General features: G+C 43.3%; 11 protein-coding genes across 11 annotated transcripts; 7 read left to right on the top strand and 4 right to left on the bottom strand.

The window, feature by feature from the left end:
- Positions 1-37: 37 nt before the first annotated feature.
- IL334_007754 (mannose-1-phosphate guanyltransferase) lies at positions 38-2864 on the top strand (the record flags this gene model as incomplete). The annotated part of the gene is made up of 13 exons (XM_062939443.1): positions 38-45; positions 690-741; positions 906-944; positions 1020-1027; positions 1133-1160; positions 1295-1424; positions 1517-1619; positions 1712-1910; positions 2001-2121; positions 2184-2287; positions 2347-2523; positions 2599-2691; positions 2781-2864. The coding sequence occupies 13 exons, from the start codon at positions 38-40 to the stop codon at positions 2862-2864; spliced, it is 1146 nt and encodes a 381-aa protein (XP_062795494.1).
- Positions 2865-3447: 583 nt separating this feature from the next.
- On the bottom strand, positions 3448-5056 carry IL334_007753 (uncharacterized protein; the record flags this gene model as incomplete). Its single annotated transcript, XM_062939442.1, has 8 exons — positions 3448-3551; positions 3687-3756; positions 3926-3988; positions 4085-4114; positions 4182-4501; positions 4685-4735; positions 4812-4878; positions 4994-5056. 8 exons carry the CDS (start codon positions 5054-5056, stop codon positions 3448-3450), a joined length of 768 nt encoding a protein of 255 aa, XP_062795493.1.
- A 391-nt stretch (positions 5057-5447) lies between these two features.
- IL334_007752 (uncharacterized protein) lies at positions 5448-7543 on the top strand (the record flags this gene model as incomplete). The annotated part of the gene is made up of 13 exons (XM_062939441.1): positions 5448-5507; positions 5651-5734; positions 5864-5940; positions 6077-6166; positions 6271-6295; positions 6363-6458; positions 6587-6684; positions 6818-6991; positions 7054-7069; positions 7132-7152; positions 7202-7292; positions 7363-7406; positions 7469-7543. 13 exons carry the CDS (start codon positions 5448-5450, stop codon positions 7541-7543), a joined length of 951 nt encoding a protein of 316 aa, XP_062795492.1.
- A 755-nt stretch (positions 7544-8298) lies between these two features.
- IL334_007751 (40S ribosomal protein S4-B) lies at positions 8299-9333 on the top strand (the record flags this gene model as incomplete). The annotated part of the gene is made up of 4 exons (XM_062939440.1): positions 8299-8325; positions 8414-8594; positions 8712-9111; positions 9204-9333. 4 exons carry the CDS (start codon positions 8299-8301, stop codon positions 9331-9333), a joined length of 738 nt encoding a protein of 245 aa, XP_062795491.1.
- A 1183-nt stretch (positions 9334-10516) lies between these two features.
- On the top strand, positions 10517-10924 carry IL334_007750 (uncharacterized protein; the record flags this gene model as incomplete). Its single annotated transcript, XM_062939439.1, has 2 exons — positions 10517-10763; positions 10899-10924. The coding sequence occupies 2 exons, from the start codon at positions 10517-10519 to the stop codon at positions 10922-10924; spliced, it is 273 nt and encodes a 90-aa protein (XP_062795490.1).
- Positions 10925-11029: 105 nt separating this feature from the next.
- On the top strand, positions 11030-12039 carry IL334_007749 (uncharacterized protein; the record flags this gene model as incomplete). Its single annotated transcript, XM_062939438.1, has 4 exons — positions 11030-11302; positions 11703-11743; positions 11818-11881; positions 11956-12039. 4 exons carry the CDS (start codon positions 11030-11032, stop codon positions 12037-12039), a joined length of 462 nt encoding a protein of 153 aa, XP_062795489.1.
- A 273-nt stretch (positions 12040-12312) lies between these two features.
- Positions 12313-16605, bottom strand: IL334_007748 (uncharacterized protein; the record flags this gene model as incomplete). Its single annotated transcript, XM_062939437.1, has 15 exons — positions 12313-13011; positions 13067-13396; positions 13460-13540; positions 13591-13702; positions 13761-14143; positions 14199-14391; positions 14444-14541; positions 14597-15595; positions 15642-15883; positions 15938-16034; positions 16095-16111; positions 16169-16289; positions 16350-16357; positions 16435-16456; positions 16522-16605. 15 exons carry the CDS (start codon positions 16603-16605, stop codon positions 12313-12315), a joined length of 3486 nt encoding a protein of 1161 aa, XP_062795488.1.
- A 396-nt stretch (positions 16606-17001) lies between these two features.
- Positions 17002-17999, top strand: IL334_007747 (uncharacterized protein; the record flags this gene model as incomplete). The annotated part of the gene is made up of 4 exons (XM_062939436.1): positions 17002-17209; positions 17263-17613; positions 17683-17820; positions 17893-17999. The coding sequence occupies 4 exons, from the start codon at positions 17002-17004 to the stop codon at positions 17997-17999; spliced, it is 804 nt and encodes a 267-aa protein (XP_062795487.1).
- Positions 18000-18608: 609 nt separating this feature from the next.
- IL334_007746 (uncharacterized protein) lies at positions 18609-21685 on the bottom strand (the record flags this gene model as incomplete). The annotated part of the gene is made up of 8 exons (XM_062939435.1): positions 18609-19281; positions 19348-20469; positions 20519-20615; positions 20671-20774; positions 20831-20939; positions 21071-21254; positions 21329-21533; positions 21660-21685. 8 exons carry the CDS (start codon positions 21683-21685, stop codon positions 18609-18611), a joined length of 2520 nt encoding a protein of 839 aa, XP_062795486.1.
- Positions 21686-22396: 711 nt separating this feature from the next.
- Positions 22397-25041, bottom strand: IL334_007745 (uncharacterized protein; the record flags this gene model as incomplete). Its single annotated transcript, XM_062939434.1, has 7 exons — positions 22397-23056; positions 23114-23233; positions 23288-23921; positions 23994-24132; positions 24240-24357; positions 24412-24513; positions 24589-25041. 7 exons carry the CDS (start codon positions 25039-25041, stop codon positions 22397-22399), a joined length of 2226 nt encoding a protein of 741 aa, XP_062795485.1.
- Positions 25042-25482: 441 nt separating this feature from the next.
- On the top strand, positions 25483-27087 carry IL334_007744 (DNA repair protein RAD51; the record flags this gene model as incomplete). Its single annotated transcript, XM_062939433.1, has 10 exons — positions 25483-25578; positions 25688-25832; positions 25887-25997; positions 26059-26094; positions 26151-26206; positions 26265-26473; positions 26538-26667; positions 26725-26810; positions 26861-26989; positions 27048-27087. 10 exons carry the CDS (start codon positions 25483-25485, stop codon positions 27085-27087), a joined length of 1038 nt encoding a protein of 345 aa, XP_062795484.1.
- Between the last annotated feature and the right edge of the window lie 31 nt (positions 27088-27118).

Below are 27118 nucleotides of genomic sequence, written 5' to 3'. Positions count from 1 at the left end.
GTTGATGGTTTGGTTTGAAAGTAAGTGAGTGGTAAAGATGATAAGGTGAATATACCAATTTCAAGCAAGATACTTCATAACTTTTGATCCGCACACAAAACCTACTGCAAGTGAGTTGAAAAATCAAAAACCCTTTTGAAAACCGAATGGGATAAAATATAATAAATTCATTGGATCGAATAATATGGGCAGTCCCAAGGAACCACGTGGTAACTAGCTACCTTTTTACCCAGACCCGAAGTCTAATTCCGCAAAAAGCATACTAGTAAAGTTCTTACATGTTTTTACCCTGAATCGGTATATTTTTATTAGTTTTTGACCTAATTCGTCCGGGTGTTACAACGTGTCCAAAAGCCATAGTCGATACAAACCGCAGGAAACGGTCACCACCACCATCCACCAAGGTGTTTTACCATTCTTTCAATCTCTTGTGGACCGCTTGGATACCCCATCTCCCGAACAATCTTCATCAATACCTCCTCTCCTCACTCTTTCTCATCTCATCTCTGATAACCAACCAACTCCAACTCACTCACTCACACTCTTTTCCCCCTCTTCCATATTCAGTACACAATCAAAAATGAAGATAAGTTTAACAATCCACTTGACCTTTGTTCATCCAATCCTTCACCGTCCGAACAGTCCCTCTGCAAGTTGCCGGAGTCAAGCTTACCTTTTCATGACGATAGATACGCGCTGATCTTAGTTGGTGGTTTCGGTACTCGACTCAGACCTTTGACTGTGAGTCTTCAATCTCATCCTTCCTGTCGCTACGAAATAGAGCGAAATGCATCATCGTCAAAAAGACGCGTTAGATTAAAATATGTCGACGCGATTTTATCGAATCTTTCACAATCATGCATACTGAGATTGGAGCTGACCTAAGATGAACGTTATGCGAATAGTTATCATGGCCTAAACCACTGGTAGAGTTCTGTAACAAGGTGAGTTGACAGTAGCTCGGTTGTTCTTGCTATTATATAAGAGGTATTTAGAGCTGACGATATTACAATTTTTAGGCTATGATGTGAGTTGAATCCCGCTTTATGCAGAGGAGAACTCCAACGTCGCTGGAGCTGGGTTCTACAGTGGTTTGGTGGCTTACTGACCGGTGTATTTGTCATTCATATAGCTTGCATCAAATCGAAGCTCTTGTCAAGGTACGTTCTTCCATCATAAACCACTTTTCGTACTGGAATCTAGAGCTGATCTTGGTATGATTCTCCTTTCTCACCTTCTCTCTGATTCCTCCTACGTAAATCTCATTCCCATTCCATCCGAATCTCCTCGATAGGCCGGAGTAAAAGATATTGTGCTTGCCGTCAACTACCGACCTGAAGTTATGGTTTCAGTACTTAAAAAGACTGAAGAAGAATTCGGTATCAACATTCATTTCTCAGTTGAGACTGAACCGTTAGGTACTGGTGAGCAACTTTCCCTCCATTTGGCTCCCTCTTATCATTCATGTTATTGTGTAATACAGTCAGCTCCTCGTGCTGAATATTGTGTGTTTTAGCTGGTCCTCTCGCTCTCGCTAGAGAGATCCTGGGAAAAGATGATACACCTTTCTTCGTCCTCAATTCTGATGTCACTTGTATCTACCCTTTCGAAGCATTCCGGTGAGCTCAGATTGTTGCGTGCCTCTGCACCTAACACCATGCCATTCCCGCTCTAGGAAGTGAAGAAGCTAACGTTGCTCCACTTGTTGTAGAGACTTCCATATTGCTCATGGGTGTGAAGGTTCAATCATGGTAACTAAAGTTGCTGAACCTTCAGCATACGGTGTCGTAGTCACCAAACCTGGTTCTACAGTCATTGATCGATTCGTGGAGAAACCAGTGGAGTTCGTCGGTAACAGAATTAATGCTGGTATCTACATTTTCAACCCAAGTGTACTGGATAGAATTCAAGTGAGTAAACGGCTTTCAAGTCGTAATTAGTTCAATCCCCGGACAGGGCACAGAGGCAATAAAGAGCTGATATCGGTGAATTCTCATCAGCTTCAACCAACTTCTATCGAGAAAGAGGTCTTCCCTGCCATTGCCGCCGATCATCAATTACATTCCTTCGACCTTCCCGGTTTCTGGATGGATGTTGGTCAACCCAAAGACTACTTGTCAGGTGGGTCTGATTGTTTCGATAAAGGGTGTGTGCGGAAATACTGACAGACCTTGTCTTCACAGGAACCTGCCTTTACCTCTCTCACCTTACAGCTCAACACTCACCTCTTCTTACCGATCCCAAACAAAACAAATGGGTATATGGCGGTAACGTCTTGGTAGATCCTGTGAGTGTCGATCCTCATTCGCGATAAGACCTGCAGCTTACCAAAGATTTATCGGCTAGACCGCCGAGATCGATCCTACTGCTGTTATCGGACCTAACGTAGTTATTGGACCTGATGCAAAGATTGGTCCAGGAGTAAGACTTCAAAGATGTGTTATCATGTCAAACGCAACTGTCAGAGATCATTCTTGGATCGCGAACTCTATCGTTGGATGGAACTCTAATGTCGGACGATGGGTAAGCAGGCTTTACTCTACTCAGCTACCAGTCGCTCGTGCAGACGATTTAGCTGAACAAAATTTGCCATGCCAGACTCGGGTTGAAAACATCACAGTCCTTGGAGATGACGTTACCATAAAAGATGAACTTTATGTCAATGGTGCTTCAGTCTTACCTCATAAGAGTGTATGTCTACCTTCCTTCTTGGGAAATTCAAACGTTCAAGATTTGAGTCGAGTCTGACAGAGAGCTGATTTCCGAGTGGTTTCTTGCAGATCTCTACTTCAATCACTGAACCTCGAATTGTCATGTGTAAGTTTTGTTTCACAGTTGCGGTTTACAAGAATTGGTTGAACTGATTGTGTGTCATTTGCTCTCGCAGAACCGAAATCTCCATCGCATCTATTATTCATTTTCATCATGAATCCAATACCTCGTCAATCATCATTACCCTTTTTGCCCATCCACTTTTTTCCGAAAACACCTTTTCCCTTTAACCACTTGCTCCATTCAAACGTATGTCTTGTATGGAATTGAATCGTGGATTACTATACATCACATATTGATACTGAGCTGGAAGGGATGCTATGCAATATGATAGAGTTTGTGTAGTGTTTCCGCTTACTTGTGTTGAAACCGCGGTCAAGGTGGTTGGATATTCTTGTGCACTATCGAGCGACTTGCGAACGTGTGGGTTTTTACTCATCCCGTCGTCAATCATGTCTATTGCGGAACAGTGTCTCGCAGTCATCCGCTCGGTCAATGTGTGCGTCGGACCAAGCAAAGTCGTTTTCAGTCTCGTCAAACGAATTACTTCATATGCATAATATACAAGAAAGGGATGTTCATCTATTCGTCAGCTATATGAGTCTACTAAGCTAAGATGTTTACTCTGATTTCATGATTCGGTGATAGAATTCTAATCTCTATCCGTAATCCATCCTACTCAACACGGTATTTAGCTTCTCTAGAATCCATGATCGATTTGAGCGCATCGACTTTTTCATCTTTAGTAGCGTTGTAAGCTATTTTAGCTTGATTGAAAGCTGTACCATAGCAAGTGTGAAATATGAATTGTGTCATTATTAGCAAGTGGACATAAAATGGGGACAAGTGATAGATAGGGCGGAGGATGCGATCTGTGACATGAAATGAGATGAGATGGAAGAATGGTTACTCACGATTCTCTGGAGCCTTTTGAAATTGTTTATAAATTAAATCACGCATTTGATTTTGTCTTAAACCGGGATGCTAACGTTTATAAGCGGATTAGTGAGTTATACTTTTGTGTGTGTGTGTAAAAGTATATAACGAATCGACAATGGTTTAATTTGGATACGAGACTGAAGTTGTAGCAGAGGTGTACATGTGACTTATATCTGAATATACACATGTGAACAAATTGAATACAATCACTCACTTCTTCTTTCAAGATTGGTAATTCCCTATCCAAGTAAGCTTCGAAAGCAGCTTTGAATCGACGCTGTATTACATAGGTTTAATATTCGACTATCAGCTTTTGATTCGTTGAGAATGGAGTTGAAGATTAAGGTATATGAGATGAGAAGGGTGGACTTACCTCTGGATGAGCATCGATCGAAATGGCGGCCTAAAGGTATACGCATTAATAATATTGAAAATGATTTGTTCTAGGGTATAAATCAGAACTAGCTCACTTTAGCACCTAGGGTAGCTTTATCCGTACGTTGATTGACCAATTCCATAGCTTCCAACATTTCATCAATACCTTTTGCGCTCAATTCAACAGTTTCTTCCAATTCTCCAAATTCATCCTTAGCTCTTCTATGTCCTGATGGATCTGATAATCCGTATCCGGCCACACCGGTTCCCGTCTTCACTAACACGTCGTTATTGTTCTTCTTCTTGGATGCACTTGAACCTGAGCCTGAGCCCGCCTTAGGGGCTGATTTCACTTTTGATGGAAGAGAAGCTTCTTCTGCTGCTAATAATGCGTCCTTCTCTGCTTTCTTACGGGCTGTGATGTCATAATTGGCATTTGGCGAGAATTTCAATCAGGATGAAGTGATAATGGTGAATTGACCGAATGAATGATGTCCAATCAAGAGAATAAGTCAGGAGATGAATAGAACAGAAACATATCAGCCAAAGCACCGTCTATCGAAACATCTTGTCCGATACAATCTCAAAGTACACTCACCCGCTTCTGCAGCTTTCTGCTGAGCAGCTTCAGCTTTTGAGTTGCTTTTGGCTACAGACCCAATGGGGAAGATGTATCAGCACTTCGTATCCGTCAAAATATGGTTGATGTGGGAATGCTGACACACCTCCAGATTTCCACTCTTCAGCTTCTTTAGCAGCCTTGGCAGCGTTGGCGGCTTGGTTCTTCTTCTCCTACAACGCGTGATTTATGGCATTAGCTCGTCCTCTCATCACAGATGATGTTATGAGTCTCCGTCATTGTGCCTCCAATCATTCCAGTCCCAAGTTTAATCACTACCCAGCTCACCTCGTTCTCTGCTTTCTTAGCTCGTCCACCTTCTTTCTTTGCGTTTCCTCCTTTAGGTGGCATTTCGTGAAGTTACTAATCCGAATTAAGATGAGCTGGTGGTTTTCCAATGTTGATGCTGTTCTCAAATGGGTCGTCCTTGGTGATCTCAGCAGAAATATAAAGGGTGGATTGATGAATAGAAATTACGAACCCAAGCGAGAGAGAGAGCGATGTAATCGGGGGATATCGACCGAAAGATTAAGAAGGACTGAAATAACACGTGGCATACACGCGACTATCTCTCCGGTCCGGTTGTTTATCATGTTCGCGTCATCAGCAATCTCCAACAACATGAGAGGGAGTAAGAAGGGGATGAGCTATCGTTCACCGTCATATTCTACTGGGTATACTCATTACAATCATTGAGGATAGCCTTTACAGTCTTCCCTTCCATCCTTTTTCGTGATTCATCATGTCAGCCCAATTAGATCTTGATTCTATCCTTGAATTCACCATCAACCTTGCTCTCGAAGTAAGCTACCAAACCAATTTCACTTTCTCCCCATGTCCAGAAGACCTGTTCTAGCCTCTAGGCGCACGACATGTCGGGACGTTCCGGACTGCAAGCGGACGTCCACCGAACTGAGCTGACATACATCGATCAATCAATCTCAGGCGGGTGAGATGATTCGTGCAGGTCAACAGAAACGATTCGCTTCTGAATCTTCTAATGAAGATGAAAAAGTCAACAGTGTCGATGTGAGTGTATACTTAATATAGATAAGTAGTTATGTCACCACGTCTGATTCAACTACGATATGATACCCGCTCCAGGAGCGACCTCTGGAAGGGTAGCGAACGTGCTGCTGATCAATTATCCTTCTCTAGCTCGTGACTGAAGTCGATAAAGCTGTAGAAGCATTCATCACGAAGAAAATCAAAGAGACTTATCCCGATCATCAATTGTGAGTAACCTCATATCTCAGATAATTAATGATATCTTTCTCAATTTTTGATAATGATGATGTCTTTACAAATTCTAAGCCATATGACCGCATGATGATGGTGGAACGCTTAGCTGATGGTGATCATCTCCTTTAGTATCGGAGAAGAAACATTCAAAGGAGAGAAAGTTACTGATGAGCCTACTTGGATTGGTAAGTCCCATCAGCCCTCAAAGTGTTTGACTAAGTGGGAAGCGAACTAACACTCTGATATAGTCGAGTAAGCTAAACCCCTTCTCTGACAAACCCAGTCAAGCAATGTTGAGCTGACAACCAGATACTCTTCCAAAGCCCTATCGATGGTACAACCAACTTTGTGAATGGCTTCTTCACTTCGGATCACTGAAGCAAAGTGTAACTGACGTTCAATATGGTAATAACAGATTCACGGTTTCCCATGTGTAGCTACATCTATCGGATTGGCGGTAGGTGGTAAACCAGTAGTAGGAGTTATATATAATCCTTTCTTGGATCAACTGGTGAGTGATTGATATGCTTTCGCACTGTGACAATCCGTGGGCAGTGACAGGACATAATCCTGCTTGATGAGGTTCTCAGATAATGTGTATGGCTCGTTGATAACGCTGAATGATTGGGGGAAATATAGTACTCTGCTGCTAAAGGTAAAGGAGCTTATCTGAATCGAAAGACCAAATTGCCAATTACCGGTAAAGGGAAACCTCTACAGTCCCTTGGTCATGCTTTGTGAGTCAGTCCACTCTATGTCATATCCAAGATCGTGGTAACACTGGTGTTACTTCTCACCGGGGAGGGGCCCTTTGCCTTGCAGAGCTTCACACGCAGTACTGATGATGTGCCTTGAATCCGACTATCCCAGAATCGCAATAGAGTATGGTTCATCACGATCGGCACCTGCCCTTCCATCCAAAGTGAAAACTTTCCAAACTCTAGCTGCATCACCTGAATTAGGAGGAAAGATGTGTCATTCACTTAGAAGTATGGGTAGTGCAGCCTTGAACATCGCGACTGTTGCAAGTGGTGGATTGGACATGTGAGTGAGATCATACTCCATTGCTTGGAGAATCTCCCTGAAGCTGATCCTTGGGTGACTAGGTACTGGGAAGTAGGAGTGAGTGTGATTGAGCATAAACGATTGATGAATTACGTCGTACTAACTTGAAAATGTATCAGTGTTGGGCATGGGATGTCTGTGTGAGTAGCCCTTCACTGCAGTACGAAGACTTGCTGATACGTTCTTCAGGCCGGCATATGTATCCTTGAAGAGGCAGGCGGTGTCATGTTCGGCTCGAAAGGATCTTCTCTATCTGGAGAAGTTGACAGTGATCTGCTTAGTGAGTTCGGAGATCCAAATGAAAAAAAAAACAATTGCAAGTAGAAACGCTTAACCGACCAATTTCACAGCTGGAAGGAAATATCTCGCTATGCGAGGAATCGCTCCTACATCAGTAAGCTAGCGTCTTTCAATTCTTTGCTTCGACGTCATGCCAACTGATCGATATTTGATCAGGATGAAAGCACGTTACAAGTTCAACAAAGATTCGCAAAGGAGTTTTACGACACCACTGATGAGATTGAGCCTTAAATGTCACCTCATAAGAATAGCATGGACGATGGACGCTTTGCAGTCAATCAGAGACTTGAGAGTCGCTTGTCACGTCCCTGTTCAGCATGCATGCGGTATCAAATGCATTAGAGGATGACGTAAGCATACGTAAAGGGCTGAAAGATACAAACGAAGGATCGCATGCATCGGAGTTAAAGCAGGATCATCGGTGTTACAGGATAAAAGAGTTGTGCCACTACCATTTAATACCGCTTGCCAGGGGTCGGCGTTTTAACATCTGGCGGTTCCATAAAGAAGATTTGTCCCATGTTCCAGTGTATACCTGCACTGCACACCGTACAGAACCACTCCCACCATACACACCTTGCCAGAGTGAGGGATTGTTCGCTTTGGTGCTTTGCATTGTTCAAGTGATTAAACTTGAATTATTCAAGCATTCGTTACTGTTTCTTTCTTTCAGACATCAAGTATACAAAATGGTAAGTCACCTAGACAAACATCTTATCGACGACGACAACGGGGAGATGGTAGAACCGGAGCAAGGACAGCACTATTAGAAAGGAGGATTCCAAAGACATTCAAACTCCAACTAGTGCTTGAGCTCGTAAAGAAGGAAGATATCGGTGGAAGGAACACCAAGATGGATGTCGGATGGTGGATATAAACCATAATGGGACATTAGCTGACTTGATTTACTCGCTGGGTGCTTCCTCGATCATTAGGGTCGAGGTCCAAAGAAGCATTTGAAGCGATTAGCAGCACCATCCTCATGGATGCTCGACAAGTTGGGCGGGACCTACGTGAGTTATCTCGCCACGAAAAAAGTAAACGGTTAAAAAGAGAATAAGGAAAATGTATTTACTTTTCTCTCGTTTGTTGGCTGGTTAGGCTCCTCGCCCTTCTCCCGGTCCTCACAAGCTCCGAGAATCCCTTCCCCTCACAGTTTTCCTTCGAAACAGATTGAAGTACGCTTTAACCGGTAGAGAAGTTACAGCCATCGTCAAGCAAAGACTTATCAAGGTTGACGGTAAAGTTAGAACTGATGAGACCTACCCTGCTGGATTCATGGGTGAGTTCACTTTCGTTCTGAGGGTGTTCAAGTAATATTTCGTGTGGAAGAAGCAAGGGAAATGTTTCAAGGAATAGGACTAATGTTATTTTGGTCTTTCCCTTTGGATGAAAATAGATGTTATCACCATTGAGCGATCAGGTGAACACTTCCGACTCCTCTACGACATCAAAGGTCGATTCACCATCCACCGAATCACCCCCGAGGAGGCTTCTTTCAAGCTCCTCAAGGTCCGAAAGCATCAACTCGGTCCCAAAGGTGTACCTTACCTCGTCTCTCACGACGGACGAACCATCCGATACCCTGACCCAGCTATCAAAGTTAACGACACTGTCAAATTCGACTTTGTTCAAAACAAGATTGTTGATCACATCAAATTCGAACCCGGAAACGTTGTCATGGTTACCGGTGGACGAAACATGGGTCGATCAGGTGTAATCGTTCACAAAGAAAGACACTTGGGTGGTTTCGATATCGTTCACGTTAAAGATGTTTTGGACAGAACTTTCGCTACCAGGTAAGTTTCCCTTTTTACTTGACATATAGTCAAGACCTAGAAGGTGAAGGGTGAAGGGGTGAATGGTGTACTGACTTATCGCCCACTCATAGACTCTCTAACATTTTCGTTATCGGTGAGGGTGCTAAAGCTCAAGTATCTTTGCCCAAAGGCAAGGGTGTCAAGCTTTCCATCGCCGAGGAGAGAGACCAAAGGAGGAGACAAAAAGCCCAAGAAGCATAAGCTTGATAAGATTGAGTTTACTTGTTTGGGACGGGGATATGCTTGTACATTGGGCATGCAGATTTTCTTTCATGACTTCATGTGTTTGTCTGTGTGTGCACTGTTGCGATTGCAGTTTAGTGAAGATTGGTGCGACGCCATTGTAAGATAAGCGGCTGGGGACGTTGAATGTTAGTCTGTGAGCTGGACTCGTGTATAACACTTGATGCAAACGTCGTCCAGGATGGATCGAGGTGCCGTACAGAACGATCACCAGAGTTGGTGATGATGAGCAGCTTCTCTCATATGCAGAATACTATACGCAGGTTTGTGATCACCTGTGGTACACTGGTACGCAGAGAATCGTACATTTGGGAGGCCAAAAAGAAGAACAACAGTGAAAAGCTGAAAGAGTATGAATTGCATGTGGCATGTGGCGATTGAATCGTATTGTTCGAGTCGAATACACTTACTTATCTTGAGCTGAACTTTGGTTCGCAGTAATGCAGATCTGCTCCTTTGATGTATTGGAACCTTTCATATCTTAACGCTGAGAACCGAGGACCGAGGACCGAGGACCCATCTGGGCCCCTTTATCCCGAGCGAACATTCTGCGCACTACGTCCCTTCCTTTCAAGATGGGACTTCGATCTCTACGGATTCGCAAGGGCTTATGGACGACTCGACTCCTCTCTGTGATCCAGAGATGAATAGCTGCGCTCCCTCGGGTAGAAATCTCCTTTCCTGTACACTGAATCAATTGACACTAAGACCCCCCCCCCCCTTACCCCTCAAAAAGGATTTACCTTCCCCTTCTTTCTCTCCTCGGGAATAGAATGTATGTCTTCCATCCTGAAAAAGGTTATAACAGTCAAAATCCATAAACATATATCAATCCCCTTATGCAGGTGATCATCCGCCCCTCTCTATGTGCACTCTATCCGTTGCTATCTCGTTATAGAGGAGCGACTACATTAACCAGTTGGCAGTCCCATCCAAGATATATCTTGACCTCGGACCTTGCAATTGAACACTGGTGATACTCACAATATACTATAATCAGCTCCAGTACCTGGATTGCCTCTACTCGAGGAGTATTTCAATAAGCTCTCAAATTTCGATAACTATAGAGCTGTCTCATGACCGTTTGATTCCAGTTCCTATCCAAGAAAATATAGAAGAAACAGAACATAAGACATTTATTATGTCGTTCGACACTTCTCGAAGGGAGGAACCGGCAATACTACCGACATTCCCAGCGAAGGGTTCAGGGCCAACTCTCAACACTATAAATGATGAAGACATATCATCATCATTACATCCTTCGCCTCAAACAACCTTTAAGACATTCCTAGGTAATGGTTCGTATCTCCCATCATCGATACGGCGGAGAATAGTCTTGCTGAATCGTTGGTATTCTCATTCATCGAGTGTGATTTTAATGATGGCTCGTGAGTCAGAAGGTGCTCGTACTGTATCTAGTATCGCATCCTCAAGACATGATACGTACATCCGATAAAAAAATTTCAAGGAATCTCGTCGAGAACACTTCGTTGCCGTTACTGATGAAATGGATTGGGGGACAGAGGAACGATCATTTTACAAGTTATGAGAATTCATCTACTGGATATCAGCGTACCTCCGAGAATATTAATATAAAAACGCTTACGCCCAAAGTTGATTGGGAGAACGTTCATAGAGTGAACAGCTTGCTACAATGCGTAATGAAGCTATGGAACCTTTTTACGATACTTTACCTGATAATATGGATTTATCACGGATGGGGAATTTTAAGCCTAAACCTAATAAACCTTGGACAGGTATTGTTTTTTACAATGATGTTTTCTTGGGCGCAACTCATTTCTTAGAAGTGATACACCAGCATATACAACAAAATGCAGATATGACTTGTGGTTGGGATCATAATGGAAAATACTTTTATGATGGGTGGGTAGGAAGAGATTTATCTGGTAGAAGACATCTTTATTCTGTGGCTCTTCCCTAATCACGCCAAAACATCGATCAGACATTCTAAGTTATTACCTTGTCAAGTGTTCTCAGCATGAAATGAAATAGCAGTATTAAATCCCCAACCATTTTACCCACCTTATAACGTACCATTTAGAAGGTCAAAACCGAGACCGAAGACGCATTTTGCAGATAAAGATAGAAATCGAGGGGAAGAGGAAAAAGATTGGGAATGTCAAGCGTCTGAATCAGCTTTGATTCCATGGGATTTTTGGAAATTCGGTTTTGGTAAAATACTAAGTTATACCTGGAGCTCATGCTACTTATAATAGAGAAGAAGCTATGTTGATAGGCAATGTTGAATGGCCATCGCCTGAACCTGGACGAGACCAAAATATGGATATCAATACCAATGATGATAGCGATGGATTGAAAGAAGAGATACTGTAGACTGGATTGACAAGTAAGTTCCCTTCGTGGTATGCTAAGCTACCCTCTCGTTCAATGTTCACTGATGTCACAATTCCTCAAAAAAAGACCACCAGCAAAAGTGAAATGTCACGATTGGCCCGATGCCTTAGGTAAATCACATAATATCTGGGTAAGTCTATAAGTTATGTTGCTCATTTTATTTTTTTCGCCAAGGTTGACAGCCCAATTTTGCACATTATGTAGAACACTCTAAGATGGGTAGATTCGCCTAAACTCGAAATCCCTGCAGCAGACAAGTTTGACTACTCTTCTCTGGACTCTGAGTGATCCCAACAGAGTCACTGATGGGAATACCTTTATACGGTACAGCCGTATATACTCAAGATTTCCAGCAGGCAAATCATAACTTAGATAAAGGTACTAACTTATGCATGGCGTGTCCTCCTGACGGTGTGCTGCTCAACAAATGACGATCCTTGATTTCCTGCATGCGAAGTGATTGACGTTGACAACTGCAAGGAGCCGGATCGAATTGTGGTATGAAAATTCATCAAGTGTTATTGTATTCACGCAGGATAGATACATATCTTTCTTCATCACTTATACCTTCCAGATTCTGCACAAATCAATGGCCTCCCAAACCAATGCACTTGAATCTTCAGGATCCATTTCCATCATCCAGGAACCACCATTTTCATATTGAGTTATTCGTTGTAAACCTCTTTGTTGTTCTTGAGATCCCGATGCTCCCACGCACACTACCATTTGACCAGGTTGATCAGGTTTTGATGGTTTTAGATATTCGGCAGGTATATCTTCGATTGTATTTGGATCATCTAACGATATACAATGACACAGTTCTCCATTGATAGTGTCGTATCCGAATCTCTTGCCATCATGTAATCCACGTTGGAAATGTAACGGTGATCTGGTATTTGGTTTTTGTGATGATCCAACCTCGACTATTACATTACGGAAATCTAATGCCCAATCCCATGCAATGCCTTCCGGTCCTGCCACACCTCCATTTGTCGCACCTCCGCCGTAAGGCGTAGGAGCTCCTCCGAATGGCGTTGGTGCACCGTAGGGCGTAGGACCGCCCATACCAGGTGTAGGCGCTGAGAGGGGTCCACCGGGCGTAGGTGCAGCATAAGTCGGCGGCCCGGCAAAAGGTGTTGGAGCACCATATGGTGTAGGTGCAGAGTAAAGATTGGATGGCGCGGCAGGTGTAGGAGCGGACTGTATTCCAGGTGTAGGGCCTCCATACGGCGTCGGAGCTGTCAATGGTCCATTACCGTACTAAAACACCATAGTCAGCTGAGAGGGTACACGAGGCGTAGATTGAGCGACTCACACTTGGTCCGCCAGCATTGGCACCTGCACCATACATTGAACCTTGCGGAGCAGGGGTCCGTCCACCCGAAGGTCCAGCAGGAGCGCCGTAAGGGTTTGGCGTTTTACCTCCCATACCCGAAGCCCCCCATCCAGGAGTTCGTCCACCATCTGCAAAGCCAGGAGCAGGTGTCTTGCCGCCCCCGCCACCCCATCCAGGAGTCTTCCCTCCCGCCCCGCCCCATCCTGGCGCTGGAGTCTTACCGCCTGCACCCCAACCAGGAGCAGGCGTTCGTCCACCCGCACCTGCTGCTGCTGCGTATGGATTGGGGGTCTTGCCACCACCCATTGCCTGTGATAAACAGTCAGCCTTTCGGATACCTTGGGAGTTAATGTGAATAAGCGGAATACATACACCTGCAGCGTAAGGATTGGGTGTCTGCCCGAATCGAGCACCTGGCGTTCTCCCACCAAATCCACCGGGAGTCTGTCCGCCCTGAGATCCGATATCAGCCACGGTCGAACCCACTTTCTTGAGACACTTACGGTCGTAGGAGCCCCACTATAAGGATTGACATCGTATCCTCCAGCAGCAGGTCCACGTCCAAAGGTGCTTTGACCACCAGCTTCGAGCGGGAATGTCGCACCGGTCTTTTGACTAGGTGAAGATATATAAATCAGCCGATCCTTCTCTCTAGTCAAGCAGCGGGACTTACTCTTTCCTCTTGAGGGAAGTCAAAGCGATAGTTAACGTTTTGTTATTCGTCTTCAACTCGACTCTGGCATTGTCACCTTGTATATCTCTGATGGTTCCCAGTAAACCTTTACTTGTTCCCTTTACAACCACAACAAGGGTATTGATCAGTCTATTCCTGTTGATGTTGGTCGGGGGAGGAGGCATGAGAGATGCACCGCCATAAGGAAGCTGCTGATTAAGAGCTGGGTTCATTTTGCCCAGATCGCTAACTGCAGATTTGGGTGTAACTGAAATCAGGGATTGAGCTCGAGCAACGAAAACACCATTGTTGTCTGTGAGATCTCGATTGTGAAGGAAGACGAAAAGTGATCGGAAGATGTTGATTACTTCTCCTTGTCGACTCTAAAAAAGGCTTTCAGCGAAGCACGATTTGGTCCGACATAGACAGAAAGCTTACCTCGCCTTCAGTTTCCTTCATATTGTCTCCAACTTTCATATCATTTCCTTGTGAATCGGTAGCTACGGCAAATCGCTTGTTATCTCGACGTATAGTGACTTGATCTGGTGTTACACTTCTTGCGGCACCGTTCTGGTCGAGCACACGTAGCAGGGCTCCTTCGACTTTAGTCACTACTGCTGCAGTAGTTGAACTGTGCAGAAGTGGTCAGCTGCACTGTTTCTGGTTCGGCTATCATAGCTTACTCTAGCATGACGAGATCGTGAAGATCGTATAATCCACCTTGTTTCGTTGTGTTTGTCGTATCCGCTGCTTTTCTGATATCTTTAGAGAATACTTTGATCTAATATCGATGATCAGCACAACCTACATTAGACATCTTGTTGATTAAAACTTACTTCTTGCTCCCCTTGGTCTGACATCAAAGTGACAACGTCACCTTTAATCTCCACCACCATACCAGTAGCATCTGCGTTTTTACCTGCCAATACTTTGACATGTTCACCTACGTCGAATCTCTTTCTTACGCTTCTAGAAGGTACCTCAATTGTTTGACCATGAACGTCTCCACCAACAGCTTTGATAGCTATAACATCTGACGAAACAGTTTCGACAGAACCATATAAACCAGTTTGTTCACCTTCGTAAACTTCAACTTGATCACCTGGGAAAAGGACTGAAACAGTCAAGTTTTTGTTGGCATCTGCAATAGCCGATAAATCGAATTTCGCAGTGGACTGATCATCTCCTGAGAATCTTGATATTTCTTCTAATGTTGGGTTGACATTTTCAGATTCGATTATAGCGATTTTGACATCTTTGACACAAAATCCATCTATATATTCATCATTGTCGAAGAAGAAGCTTCCTTGAGCACTTGTTCTGACACTTTGTCTTCCATATATCTTTCTAACGTCATCATACGAGAATAACCTTGAAGGCGGTTTCGTAGCTGATGCTAATCCTTTTCCGTTGGCCGCTTTTTCCTTTCTTTTCTCTCTTGGAGTAAGATCGATCCGAGGTATAAACTTGATTCCTACTACACCACTTGTAATTTGATCTGTGTCCACCACTTGTGCTAGATCACCATTATATTTACCGCGTTTCATTCTGATCCACATTCCAGGTATAAGATTGACATCCTTCTTCTTGATTTTCAGTAACGGTGCCATTTCTTCTATGGGTACGAGGGAGACTCCCCTAGAGGCGAAGATGCCGACAATACCATTGATAGCTGCACTGACTGCTGCAGATGTTCGAGCTTCGAGGAAAATCATACCAGAGAGGGAATCACGGAAGAATACTGAAATCACTTCGATAGGATTGGCGGAATATTGTTGGGAAAAGACCTTTCGGAAGATGGAAGCACAAATAGCAGCTTCTCGACCGGACTGTGTCTGGGTCAGAAGTGTCACAAATCAAGCAGCAAACATTTTCACTCACCTTGGTATAAACCCTCCACAAACTCGGATCATTGACACCTGGCATCAGCAATCGCTGGGGCACAGCATCACTATCTCCGTTATATCTCGCTGCAGCTGTTCTTGCATGTCTTTCTTTCAGTCTCTGAACTATATCCTGAACGTCTTCTTCCTCGTTTCTACCGAATGACCTATCCAATCTTCGATGTTGATAATCACTTTGAGCTGCTCCTTCTTCTGGTGCTTCGTCAATGAACTCGGCGACTAAATAAAGTTAGCTGAGACTGTAGCTTCGAGGTAAAGCAACATGCAGCTTACCATCTCCATAATCATTGTCCTCATCTTCTTCTTCGTCCTCGTCGTCTACCTCAGCTTCGACATCCAAGAACCTATATCTTTTTTGCTTTCTCCGACGCTAAGAATAGTAACATGTTAGCAATTTCTTTTTGGTTCAGAAGGGCTTGTATTCGCTAACCTTGCGACGTCTTTCACCTGATTCACCATAAAGTCAGCTGCCCGTTTCTCTCTTATAGGGTGAATTCCTCTCACCATCGTTCTCCTCATCCTCATCTTCTTCGTCGTCTTCGTCATCATCATCGTCCTCATCTTCATCACCCTCATCTTCTTCAGCTTTCTCATCGTCCTTTGCTTCAACGGCATCATCGGCATTCTGCATAGAGAAAGTCAGCTGACATATGGTAGAGATAGATCAAGCAGCAGCTGAACTTACATCTTCTTCTGTTGTTGAAGAACAACAAAGGAATTTGATACGTCAGCTTGTTGTGGCATTACACATACAAAGTGTGAACACTAACCATCAGGATCAACTATTCTTGGCTGTCCAGAGCAGTCAGCATATAGACATGACAGATCCTTTCAGTGTTGACAAGCAGATTACTTACTCTTTTCTTCGTTGTTGGTCTTTCATCCATCTCATCTTCTGATTTAGGATCAACAGGAGAAGAAGAAGCTTCTATATTTGACATTTTGTATAGATCCTTTCTGACGCAACGTCGATCGAAGTACAGTCAACCTCTTTCTCTCCTTGTGAGTCTGATCAAGAGTTGGGTATAAGTTGATATGCAGAGTATGCTGAGATGTTGAAGGTGTTATTGATGACTCTGAATAGTAGTAGTTGCAATCCCGGTTAAACCAGAGTGTCCTGTACAAGTGTCATCTACGGTGTGGTATGAATGGGATAAAATCGAATAAATTGATATTCAGAAATAATAATATCCCCTGCAACGGGGGTCGCGTGTGACTTTTGGAATTCTCATAGATATACTCCCGAATATCTCATCCATCCCACAAAATAAAAGATCATTCAACCTTGTTATCTCAAAATATACATCATAAGAATCCATCCCTTGGGAAACCATAGAATGTCTTCAAGAAGACAAGATGAGAATGCTATTGTACCTTCACGTAGAGGAGTAGGTACACATACTCTATCATCAGCGAACAAGATCAAATTCAAGGAAAATGCCATACCATCCAAATCGAAATCCAACCCTATCTTGAGGAAGGGAATTGACAAGTCCATAGTAAAGAATGAAAATAGTACAGGAGAAGAGAAAGTCGATAAGAAAGGTGAGTCGATTCCTGATACATCGAGATGGATCAGTCAGCTCACACTCTTCAAGACGTCAAATCAATTCGTAAACCACTAAATTCAACCCCTGCGTCATCAGCCCCAAATGCAAGATCAGCTTTATCTTCGAAACCCGTCATCACTCAACATAACCCTACCGCTCAATCTAAACCCTCCACAATGAGAACTAACGGTAAAGTCTCAACTACAACTACCAAGAGAACAATACGACCTACTGGAACTCCTGCACAAGTTAAATCCGCAAAACTCAAAAGTACTTTGAACGTTTACACACCTGGTCCGACCAATACGAGCACAAATCCGAACAAAAGCAAGAATAAAGTTCTCGTTGAAGAGAATGATGATATAGATGATATTGAGTATATGCCTCCCAGGGTACAGGGTAAGCTAGATGACGATCGGCAAAAGCAAACGAGCAACTCATAGCTGATATGGTATACAAATCTGTTAGAAAGGGAATATCAATCTCATTTAGGTGAGGTGCCAGTACATGAAGACGATATAATATTCTCGAGACATGAACCCGAACCTGAATTCAATCTTCGACTGGACGAAATAAAACCATTGAACATGGATGCTGATGCAATAAGTAAGTGAAGGTCCAAAAAACTCGGCATGTACAGTAAAAGATACATAGGCTAAGTGCCCTTTTCAAAACTAGATCACGATGATTCGTTCAACATTGATTTACCCGATCAAAGTCAATTCCTTACTGCAATTCCAGCTGAAAACGATATTGAGCAAGATGACTTCCTACTTGAGATATGACATTCCTCTGCCTCAAGCCGGCCTTTAATACGGTATCGCATACCTACTCGAGGAAAATAAATCTCAACATCCAGATTAACGACCAAATCCTGACACGCATTATTACGATATGATGATAACTCGCTCTTAACATACTGGACTCTGTAACTCTGTAAGAAAGCGGAACGAAAGATCTGCCATATTCTCTTCATCATCGCTTGTACTCCCTGAATCGATTGTATATACCTTCCAACAATTAATCCTTTGTACTGTACCCCGATATTCATTCTGTCGTTGTGTATTATTTCCACCGCCATCATAATCCTTCTCTCTCACGAAACGAGTATCATACTTTTAATACAGATCACACCTATGGTCAACTGAATAAGTCACGCTTATATGTCATACATGCATATATGTTTCTCATGAACAGCGTGAAATCAAAAATATACACTGGAAAAATCGCCCTGGAATAACGGTTTGTTCGTGTATAGCCTAAAATCTTCATTTCCTTCTATGAAGTATTCACTAACATCAATTCATCATTTATTGATTACCTTTTGTACTTATCTTGCTTTTCTCTTTGTCTTGTCGTCCGAAACTCCAACATTTACTGTTTGATCACCTCCCTCATTGGCCCTCATCGCCTAGATGAGTCAATGCAATCCTTCTTTTCTTTTTAGGTTGACTTTCAGTGGTAGCATTGGTTTCTTCAGCTGTACTCGTTGAGGAAGACGTATTAGGTCTTTTAGCGATACCCGCAGCTGCAGCAGTTGAAGGATCTTCGATCGAACCCAGACCCAAACCCATTGCTGAACTCTCACTTCCTGTGAGAGAACTGTTCCTGATACTTTTGAAATTGAAGGAATCTAATTCATCTGACGGTGTAGGTAATATTTGCTCCGATGAACTTGCTATACTCGTATTTGAAGGATGCGGGATATTCCCGATTGTGGTGGCGACGTTTTGTTGAGTGTAATTCGTTATGATACTACTTGCATTTGAACCTTCTCTGTCACTTCTGTTCATTCCCAATGTTGGTGCTGGTGAATGTCTAGCTACGCTCACTGCTGGGGAATGAGGCATGGGTGTAGGTGTTGCATTGGTAGAAGAAATCGATTCTCGATGCGATAAAGGTGTTGGCATAGTTGTATGCGAATGTGAATGCGATTGAGCGATAGCAGCTAACTGTCTATGATGTTGCTGAGTAGGATGAACAGTTCCCAATTCGTTCAAATCAAACACTACTATTGAGCAATATCCATCTGATGATGACAAGATCAATGTTTGTCCATCGGGTGACCTATAGATGATACAACAGTGTCAGCTTAATAACATGAGTATGACAAAGCTGAGCATGATGACTGACCACGCAATGTCAGTGAACCCAGCATAATGTAGACCCTTGAATATAGCTATGGGTCCAGATTGTTGGGTATCATATAACAGTACTGAATCCTGACATGCAACAGCATAGAGCAATCTGTAAGGTAAGGCGAACACGCTACCTAAAGGTTTTTGACTTTCTTTTTCTTCTTTTCCTGTTGTCGATGAAGTTGAAGCTGGGGGAGGAGGAGGTGGCATTGATAGTGAAACATGTATAGGTCCGGGTATATTCTTATCTAAAGTTATGTGCTTTGGTTCGCTCGTGTATTGGTTTGAGTGTATACCAGTTCTTAAGTCGTAGAAGATGGGTGAAAATCGAATAGCCACAGCTGCAGTTTTATGTCCTGGTAAGTGAGCTATTGGTGCTTTGGCTAAATTAGCTCTCGAGTAGATATATACGGTTGGTTTACCAGCATCTATGTTCTTGGGCTTTGGTACGGAATTATGATCTCTAGAAGGTCCCGAAGATGAAGCTTCACGATCCATAGGATCCTGCGATAATGAGCGTGTTGAGAGCATGGGCGACCCCTTATATATTTGGTCTTCAATTTGACCTGCTGGAGTGAGTAACAAGCTTCCGTCAGGCGAGAAAGTGAGTCGACGGAAGAATCGAGTTACACCTTCTTCACCATACAGACGTTGCATGATCGCTGATGTCGATACGGGTGGCGCCCTGATCGCCGGCAAAGGTGGTATTGGAGAAGGTGAACGTCCACGACCTTGAAATGCGGCGGCACTAAGTGATGGTGAAGCAGCAGCTTGCGATCCTGAGAATGAAGATCGTCTCGAACCTGGTCGATTTGACGGTGGCGGTGGATTCATGGCGGTCGCTTGTGGCGTTGAAGGTACTGACGCACTTGGTGTCGCGGGCGCCCCAGAGATTGACGTGTGATGTACATTAGGAGTGTACTCGGGATGTTCAGAGGTGGTAGTAATCACTGATCCAGTTTCTGATGTGGTGGAGGCTCGTCTAGCGAGATTAGGTCGGGTGCTCGAGGGGAACGAGGGTGTTCGAGAATGTCGAATTTCCATCCGATTAGCCCGTGATACAGGATGAACATCAGGGATGTTATTTCGGATGGTGAATGTATTGACGTGTACCGAACTGAACTCAGATTAGAATCAATCGTCTCTGGTCACAAGTGGTGACTTACCGATCACTACTCTGAGTTGCAATATACTCGTTCAACGGATCCCAAGATACACCTTGTACATTATGAGTATGTTCTCGCAGAGCAAAGACGCATTCACCTGATGGAAAGATGTCGTCAGCTCGGGCCACACTCGTGAAGATCATGCAGCTCACCAGTAGATGCTTTCCATATAGTAGCTGTATTGTCGGTTGAACCAGCGATGAAGAATTCTCCATCTGGTGACCAAGATAGGTCATACACATGTTTCGTTGTCACTCTTGATGATATTGTCAGCTGAGAGACCGTATATGTTCTCAGGGACTGTCAACTGACTGTAACATTTTCTGCAATCTCCAATATTCTTTATCTTGAACTTCATCTGGATTCTCTCCGAAAGTCACCACAGGTCTATCTGACGGTACCCATAATATGACATTTCCATCTATCAATGATAATATCTCTCGTCAGCTCGTCGTCATCATACGAAACGATGGAAATGAAGAGTTGATGAGGGAATATGATCACTGAAATGACCGATAGGTCCGTGAGGTGATCAGGACAAGGGATACTCACCGTCACCTGCAGAAGCTAAAGTTTGACCATTTGGACTGAATCTGACGACGTTTACGGCAGCGGTATGTTTTGATAAGGTAGTTAGATATTCTACTCTAGGTGGATGTGGTGTTATTTCCTGTCCTGTCAAAGCTGTATGTGTGGAAGTTGAGATTGAAGGGATATTAGGATGAATCATCCATAACTAAGAGGGATGGAGGACCATCTCGTCAGCATACAATATCATGTCTGACAGGACGAAAGATGGTATATGCTCACCCGGACTTTCGAATCACCACCGGAAGTAGCTAATCTATATTGTCTCCCACCAGCTATGACTGGTCCTGAAGAACTACTTCCTCCTGCTGAGATGGTGTCTTCTTCACTTTGTGCGGAAGAAGTAGAAGGTGCTAAGAGCCTCTTAAGTTGAGTGGGAGGGAGAGGTTGGAAATCACATGAATAGACAGCTTGAGTCTCGTGCCATCTGTCAGGCGTGATACTTAGCATTGTATGATGAAGGACCGAGCATACAGTGAGGCAACGCAGAGGATAGGAAGTATGGCTATGGCACAGAGAAAGAAGAGGAAAAGAAAGGATGAAAGGGACATACGATATCTCTAGCACCTTTGGTCTCATCTTGATGTTCAGCCTATCTATTTAGCTTTTCTATGAAATTGATTGATTTGGGTTGTGAGAAAGTGGAGAAGAGGTAGTGAAGCACGATGCCGCTCAGTATAGGTAAGAATCTGAATTGTGACTTTGAATGATATCGGTATTGGAGATTCGCTGTTGGTTTCGTGTATATCTAAGCTCGCTTTGATACGTATGTATGATGGTTGGGAGTATGAAGATTATCGTTGACTTCTTCAGAAGGGAAAGGGATGGGGAATTGAAAGGTGAAAGGAGTTCGTAGGGTTAGGGTTGATGGGATGGATTAGTTTGACGTGTGATATCCCGGTTATAGAGGGGAGGAACAAGGTTGGAGGATATTAGTCGGTTCAATTCAAGACATGAGTCTCCCTCTTGGCTGGATTGTGAGACGTATGTGTGTAGTATGTAAGTGTCTTATACTCAACCAAAAAAAACGAGGAAGGGGATCTTGGACAGTGAAGGGATAGATATGAGACGTATGAGGATGGGATATGGGATCTAAGGGAAAAGAAAGTGGTCAAGTGGCCATCACCGACGCGCCTAGTATGTGATCTATGGACAAGTCATCACCGTGGCAACCTCAATGAAAATCAGAGTCATTGGATTGGGTGAACTGGATATGCATTCAAAAGATTATGAAGAGCAGTATTCTGCATTCACCGAAGCTACAGAGTACGTTGGACTACATGTTTCACTCTAGACCACACTCATACCTACATCACCATTAAGATTCTCCTTTTTGATCTTTTCTCTATCATTCGGATCATCAATAGTTAATCCACCTTCTCTACTTCTTTTACCTTTAGTAGGTAGACCAGCATATTTATCTCTCATTCTCTCATACTTTAATCTTTGTTCTCTACTTACACTGGGTAATGTTTTCTTTGAAGCTAATTCGAAATGTTCAGAAGTCACTTTGACTTTATCCGCTCCATTATCAATTGGTACTCCACTTTCATTCAGGTTTAGGGAAGGATCGTTTTCTAAAGAAACTTCAAAGGCTCCAATCTGTTCTAATGCATTCCTCAAGGCCAAAGTTGCAGCTTCTCTGACAAGAGCAGCTATATCTGCTCCCGAGAATCCATCACATTTATCTGATACCACGATTTTCTGTATCGTGTCCCATGAATCTTCCAGTATCGGTGTTTTCTTCGTATGTGTTTTCAAGATTTCGAACCTTTCATGAGGTGAAGGTAGATCGACATATAGAAGTTTATCAAGTCTTCCTGGTCTAACCATCGCTGGATCGATCATATCCGGTCGATTGGTAGCACCAATCACATAAACTGCTTTTCTTGCATCTAATCCGTCTAATTCAGTGAGTAAAGTATTGACTACTCTTGCTGAGGATTCAGACTATGAATGGAAAACCTGATCAGCATGACGAAGGAAGCATAACGCAACGTTACTCACCATCGATTCATCACGCCTAGGAACTAGCGCATCCAACTCATCGAAAAATATCACACAAGGTGAAGAAGCTCTTGCTCTTGCAAATACTTGTCTGACAGCTTTTTCACTTTCACCGACGTACTACATCATTCCTCAAGTCAGCTTTGTCGGGATGCGGAACACGGTATAGCTCACTTTGTTCAATAATTCAGGACCTTTGACACTGATGAAGTTCGCTCTACTTTCGTTTGCTACAGCTTTTGCTAATAGAGTTTTACCACAACCTGGTGGACCCCAAAGCAGTACACCACTTGGAGCGTCTATACCGACGACTGAGAAGAGTTCAGGATGCCGAATAGGTTGTACTATAGCCATATGCAATTCGTCTCTTACAGTACTTAGAGCACCTATATCGTTCCATGTTACATCTGGTATAGTAGCGAAACCTTCTCTTTTAGCTGAAGGTTGAACTATCTTCAAAGCTTCGATGAAATCGGAAGGTGTTAACGATAACGTATCTAATTGATCTGAAGTAAGTGGTGATGGATGTGATATTAGGAATCTTGCTATTGGCGTTTCTCTGATATCAGAAGGTAATGTTGAGAATATTGGATCATCAATAATCATCATATTTTCGATTCCATCAGGTTCAGGTAATGTTCTTTCACCAGATCCTATCTCTTCAAATATACGTTTCACAGCTGTTACACCTGCTTCGGTAGTCAAAGCTGTTAGATCCGCACCGATATAGCCTGGAGTGGATTTGGCAAGCCAACGGAAATCTACATCGCCTGATAATCGCAGATTGGAACACAGTACTCGAAGGATTCTGAAAAATGGCTGATTAGCATGAAAGGGTTTTGAAGCCTAGATTGCTATAGTGCGCTGAATTCTCACTCACTCTTCTCTACCTTCTTGACTGGGCACACCCATCTCTATCTCATGATCGAATCTACCTGCTCTTCTCAGTGCTGGGTCCAGCGAATCGGGTCGGTTTGTTGCTCCTATGATTACGACAGGCTCTTCTGAACTTGCTAAGTCTGTTTCATACGAGATCATATCAGCTGAGCGCAGCAAAACGGAATGTATCATAGCTCGCAGGGTGGATCTGGCCGAAACACGTAAAGAAGCAAAAACGCTAACTTACCATCCATACAAGTCAACAATTGAGCGACTATCCTCCTCTCCATTTCCCTCTGAGCTGTTTCTCTTTTGGGCGTGATTGCATCTACTTCATCTAGGAATAATAGACATGGGGCTAGTTTCTATACAGTGCGATGAGTCAGCTAGGTGGCATCGGGGTCCGACAGCTAACTTACTTTTGCTTCATCGAAAGTATCCCGAAGTGTCTTTTCCGATTCTCCTGACATCCCAGAGACGATACTAGGTGCAGATATGTTGATAAAAGGTAGACCCAATTCCTGTATAAATCGTCATGGCGAATGATTAAGATACATACCTTACATGGGCCTAATGAAGATAAAAATGCAACTTACACCAGCTAAACATTTCACTAATTGTGTTTTACCACCACCTGGAACACCATGTAGTAGGACACCTCTTGGTCTAGGTACACCGGTATATTGGTATATTTCAGGATGCAGTAAAGGCAGGACCACAATTTCCATTAATTGAGTGATTTGAACTTGTAATCCACCTAACAATGATAGTTTCAGATCTGGTGGTGCATATTTAGCAGATAATGTTTCTGGATCGTTCCTTGGTTTTTTCCTTCTAACGCTTGGTGTAGGTGTATGAGTATCTGTTTGATTCGCAGGTGTGGTCGATGATTCTCCTTGATTTGGAGAAGGTGCATTTGATGATGAAGATGGATTATTGTTTAATCCAATCGATCTTTTTACTCGTTTTTTAGGTACTTGAGAAGAGGTGGACGATGATGTTGCCCATGCTGATGTTATTGATGAATTCAAAGACGGGATACCACTCATCTTGTGTGAATGATCTATATAATCTATGAGCGATAGCACTATGTCGTCAATGAGAATATGGAGTATACAACCAGGCAAATCAACAAATCTCTTGAACTATCGTCAAAATAGATATTTTCAACTTTCTTCGTTTCCTCCACTTTGCACTTTCCTTCGGCGTTATTTACGTAATACTTCACTGTCCACTTAGCGGGATCAATTCGACGCGTATGGTTTAGTCAACTGATTTTTCCATCATTAATTAACTAAATGAACGATCGGATTTCACTTTGAGCGCGTATTTCTTTTGTCTCTCTCAGAAATATTATAAAAAAACAATAAAAGTATACTACAACATCATCAGCTCCTCCTCTTCTTCACCTTTCATCCAATCCTCTTGTTCCAATTGAGTAACCCCTGACTTGTCTCATATCGCTCTTCATTAACGGACATATCATCAGAATGGCTTCACAAGAACAAGATCCTTTCGCCGGCGGCCAAGGTGAAGAAGGTGATGATTTCGAATTGATGGCTCCATTACTGGTGGCAAAATTACAAGTAAGTCAATTCATGCTCCTTTCATCATTGATTCAATGCACCTGCACTCTCATGCATCTCATTCGGATTTGAAGATCTTCATGACTAATGATACTCTGTGTCTCTCTAGGAAGCCGGTATATCAGCCCAAGATACGAAGAAACTTGCAGATGCAGGATTTCATACTGTTGAAGCTGTAGCTTTCACACCGAAGAAAACGTTATGTACTATCAAAGGGATCAGTGAACAGAAAGCCGATAAGATACTCACTGAAGGTCAGTTGGTAGTAAAACGTTTCCGTATGGTCAGCTGACATGAACTATGTATAGCTTGTAAGATGGTGCCGATGGGTTTCACGACTGCAACTGAAATCCATTCAAGGCGATCAGAGTTGGTACATATCACCACGGGATCAACAGGCTTAGACACCATTTTAGGAGGTGAGTGATTCTTTCTTCTATCCAATGATCAAGATCAAATAGACTAACTCGTTTGTCTTAGGTGGTATCGAGACTGGAGCGATTACAGAACTTTATGGTTAGTTAATATAAAAGCCGGGCTACCAACTTCCGCTGACATGGTATTGCGCACAGGCGAATTTAGAACTGGAAAATCCCAAATATGTCACACTCTCGCCGTGACATGTCAAGTGAGCTTTGACGACTTTTCGACGTAGGATTGACGGCTGACCACTCTCGATGGTATAGTTACCTGTATCAATGGGCGGCGGTGAGGGCAAATGCTTGTACATTGATACAGAAGGAACTTTCCGTCCTGTTAGGATGTTGGCTGTAGCGGAACGATTTGGATTGAACGGAGAAGAAGTACTGGATAACATCGCCTATGCAAGAGCATATAACGCTGATCATCAACTGCAACTATTGGTCCAAGCTAGTGCTATGATGGCCGAATCGAGGTGAGTAAATACCTTTTTCAGGTGAGGTCTACTAAGATCCATACTGAATCGTCTGAATATCCAGATTCTCTCTACTCATCGTCGATTCATGTACATCACTGTATCGAACGGATTTCTCAGGTAGAGGAGAATTATCAGCGAGACAAATGCATCTGGCTAAATTCTTGAGGACGCTCATGCGATTGGCGGATGAGGTGAGCACTTTTCGAAGTACGAAGAGACAGTTCTTGAGCTGACAACATGTTGTGTAGTTCGGTGTCGCTGTAGTCGTCACCAATCAAGTGGTAGCTCAAGTTGACGGAGGTCAATTTGCTGTAGCGGACGCTAAGAAACCTATGTAAGCTGGTCTACACGCGATGGATCTACTTCAGCTAACATGTGGTACAGTGGAGGTAACATCATGGCTCACGCGTCCACTACCCGGCTCAATCTTCGAAAAGGAAGAGGGACGTCACGTGTGTGTAAGATTGTAGATTCTCCATGTTTACCGGAAGCCGAAGCTATCTTCGCCATCAAGTGAGTTACATCAATCTGGAATATCTTTAATTCATGAGCTGATGTATTATGGACACAGTGCCAACGGTATAGGAGATCCCGAGGAAATGAAAGAGTGATCGATGTCGGGAGCTGGGAAGGCAGAGGGGT

The sequence above is a fragment of the Kwoniella shivajii genome, chromosome 11 (assembly GCF_035658355.1).
Source record: "Kwoniella shivajii chromosome 11, complete sequence".
In the NCBI taxonomy this organism is placed as follows: Eukaryota; Fungi; Basidiomycota; class Tremellomycetes; order Tremellales; family Cryptococcaceae; genus Kwoniella; species Kwoniella shivajii.
Note: the sequence above shows the minus strand (reverse complement) of the source record. Positions and strands in the feature narration are given on the sequence as shown.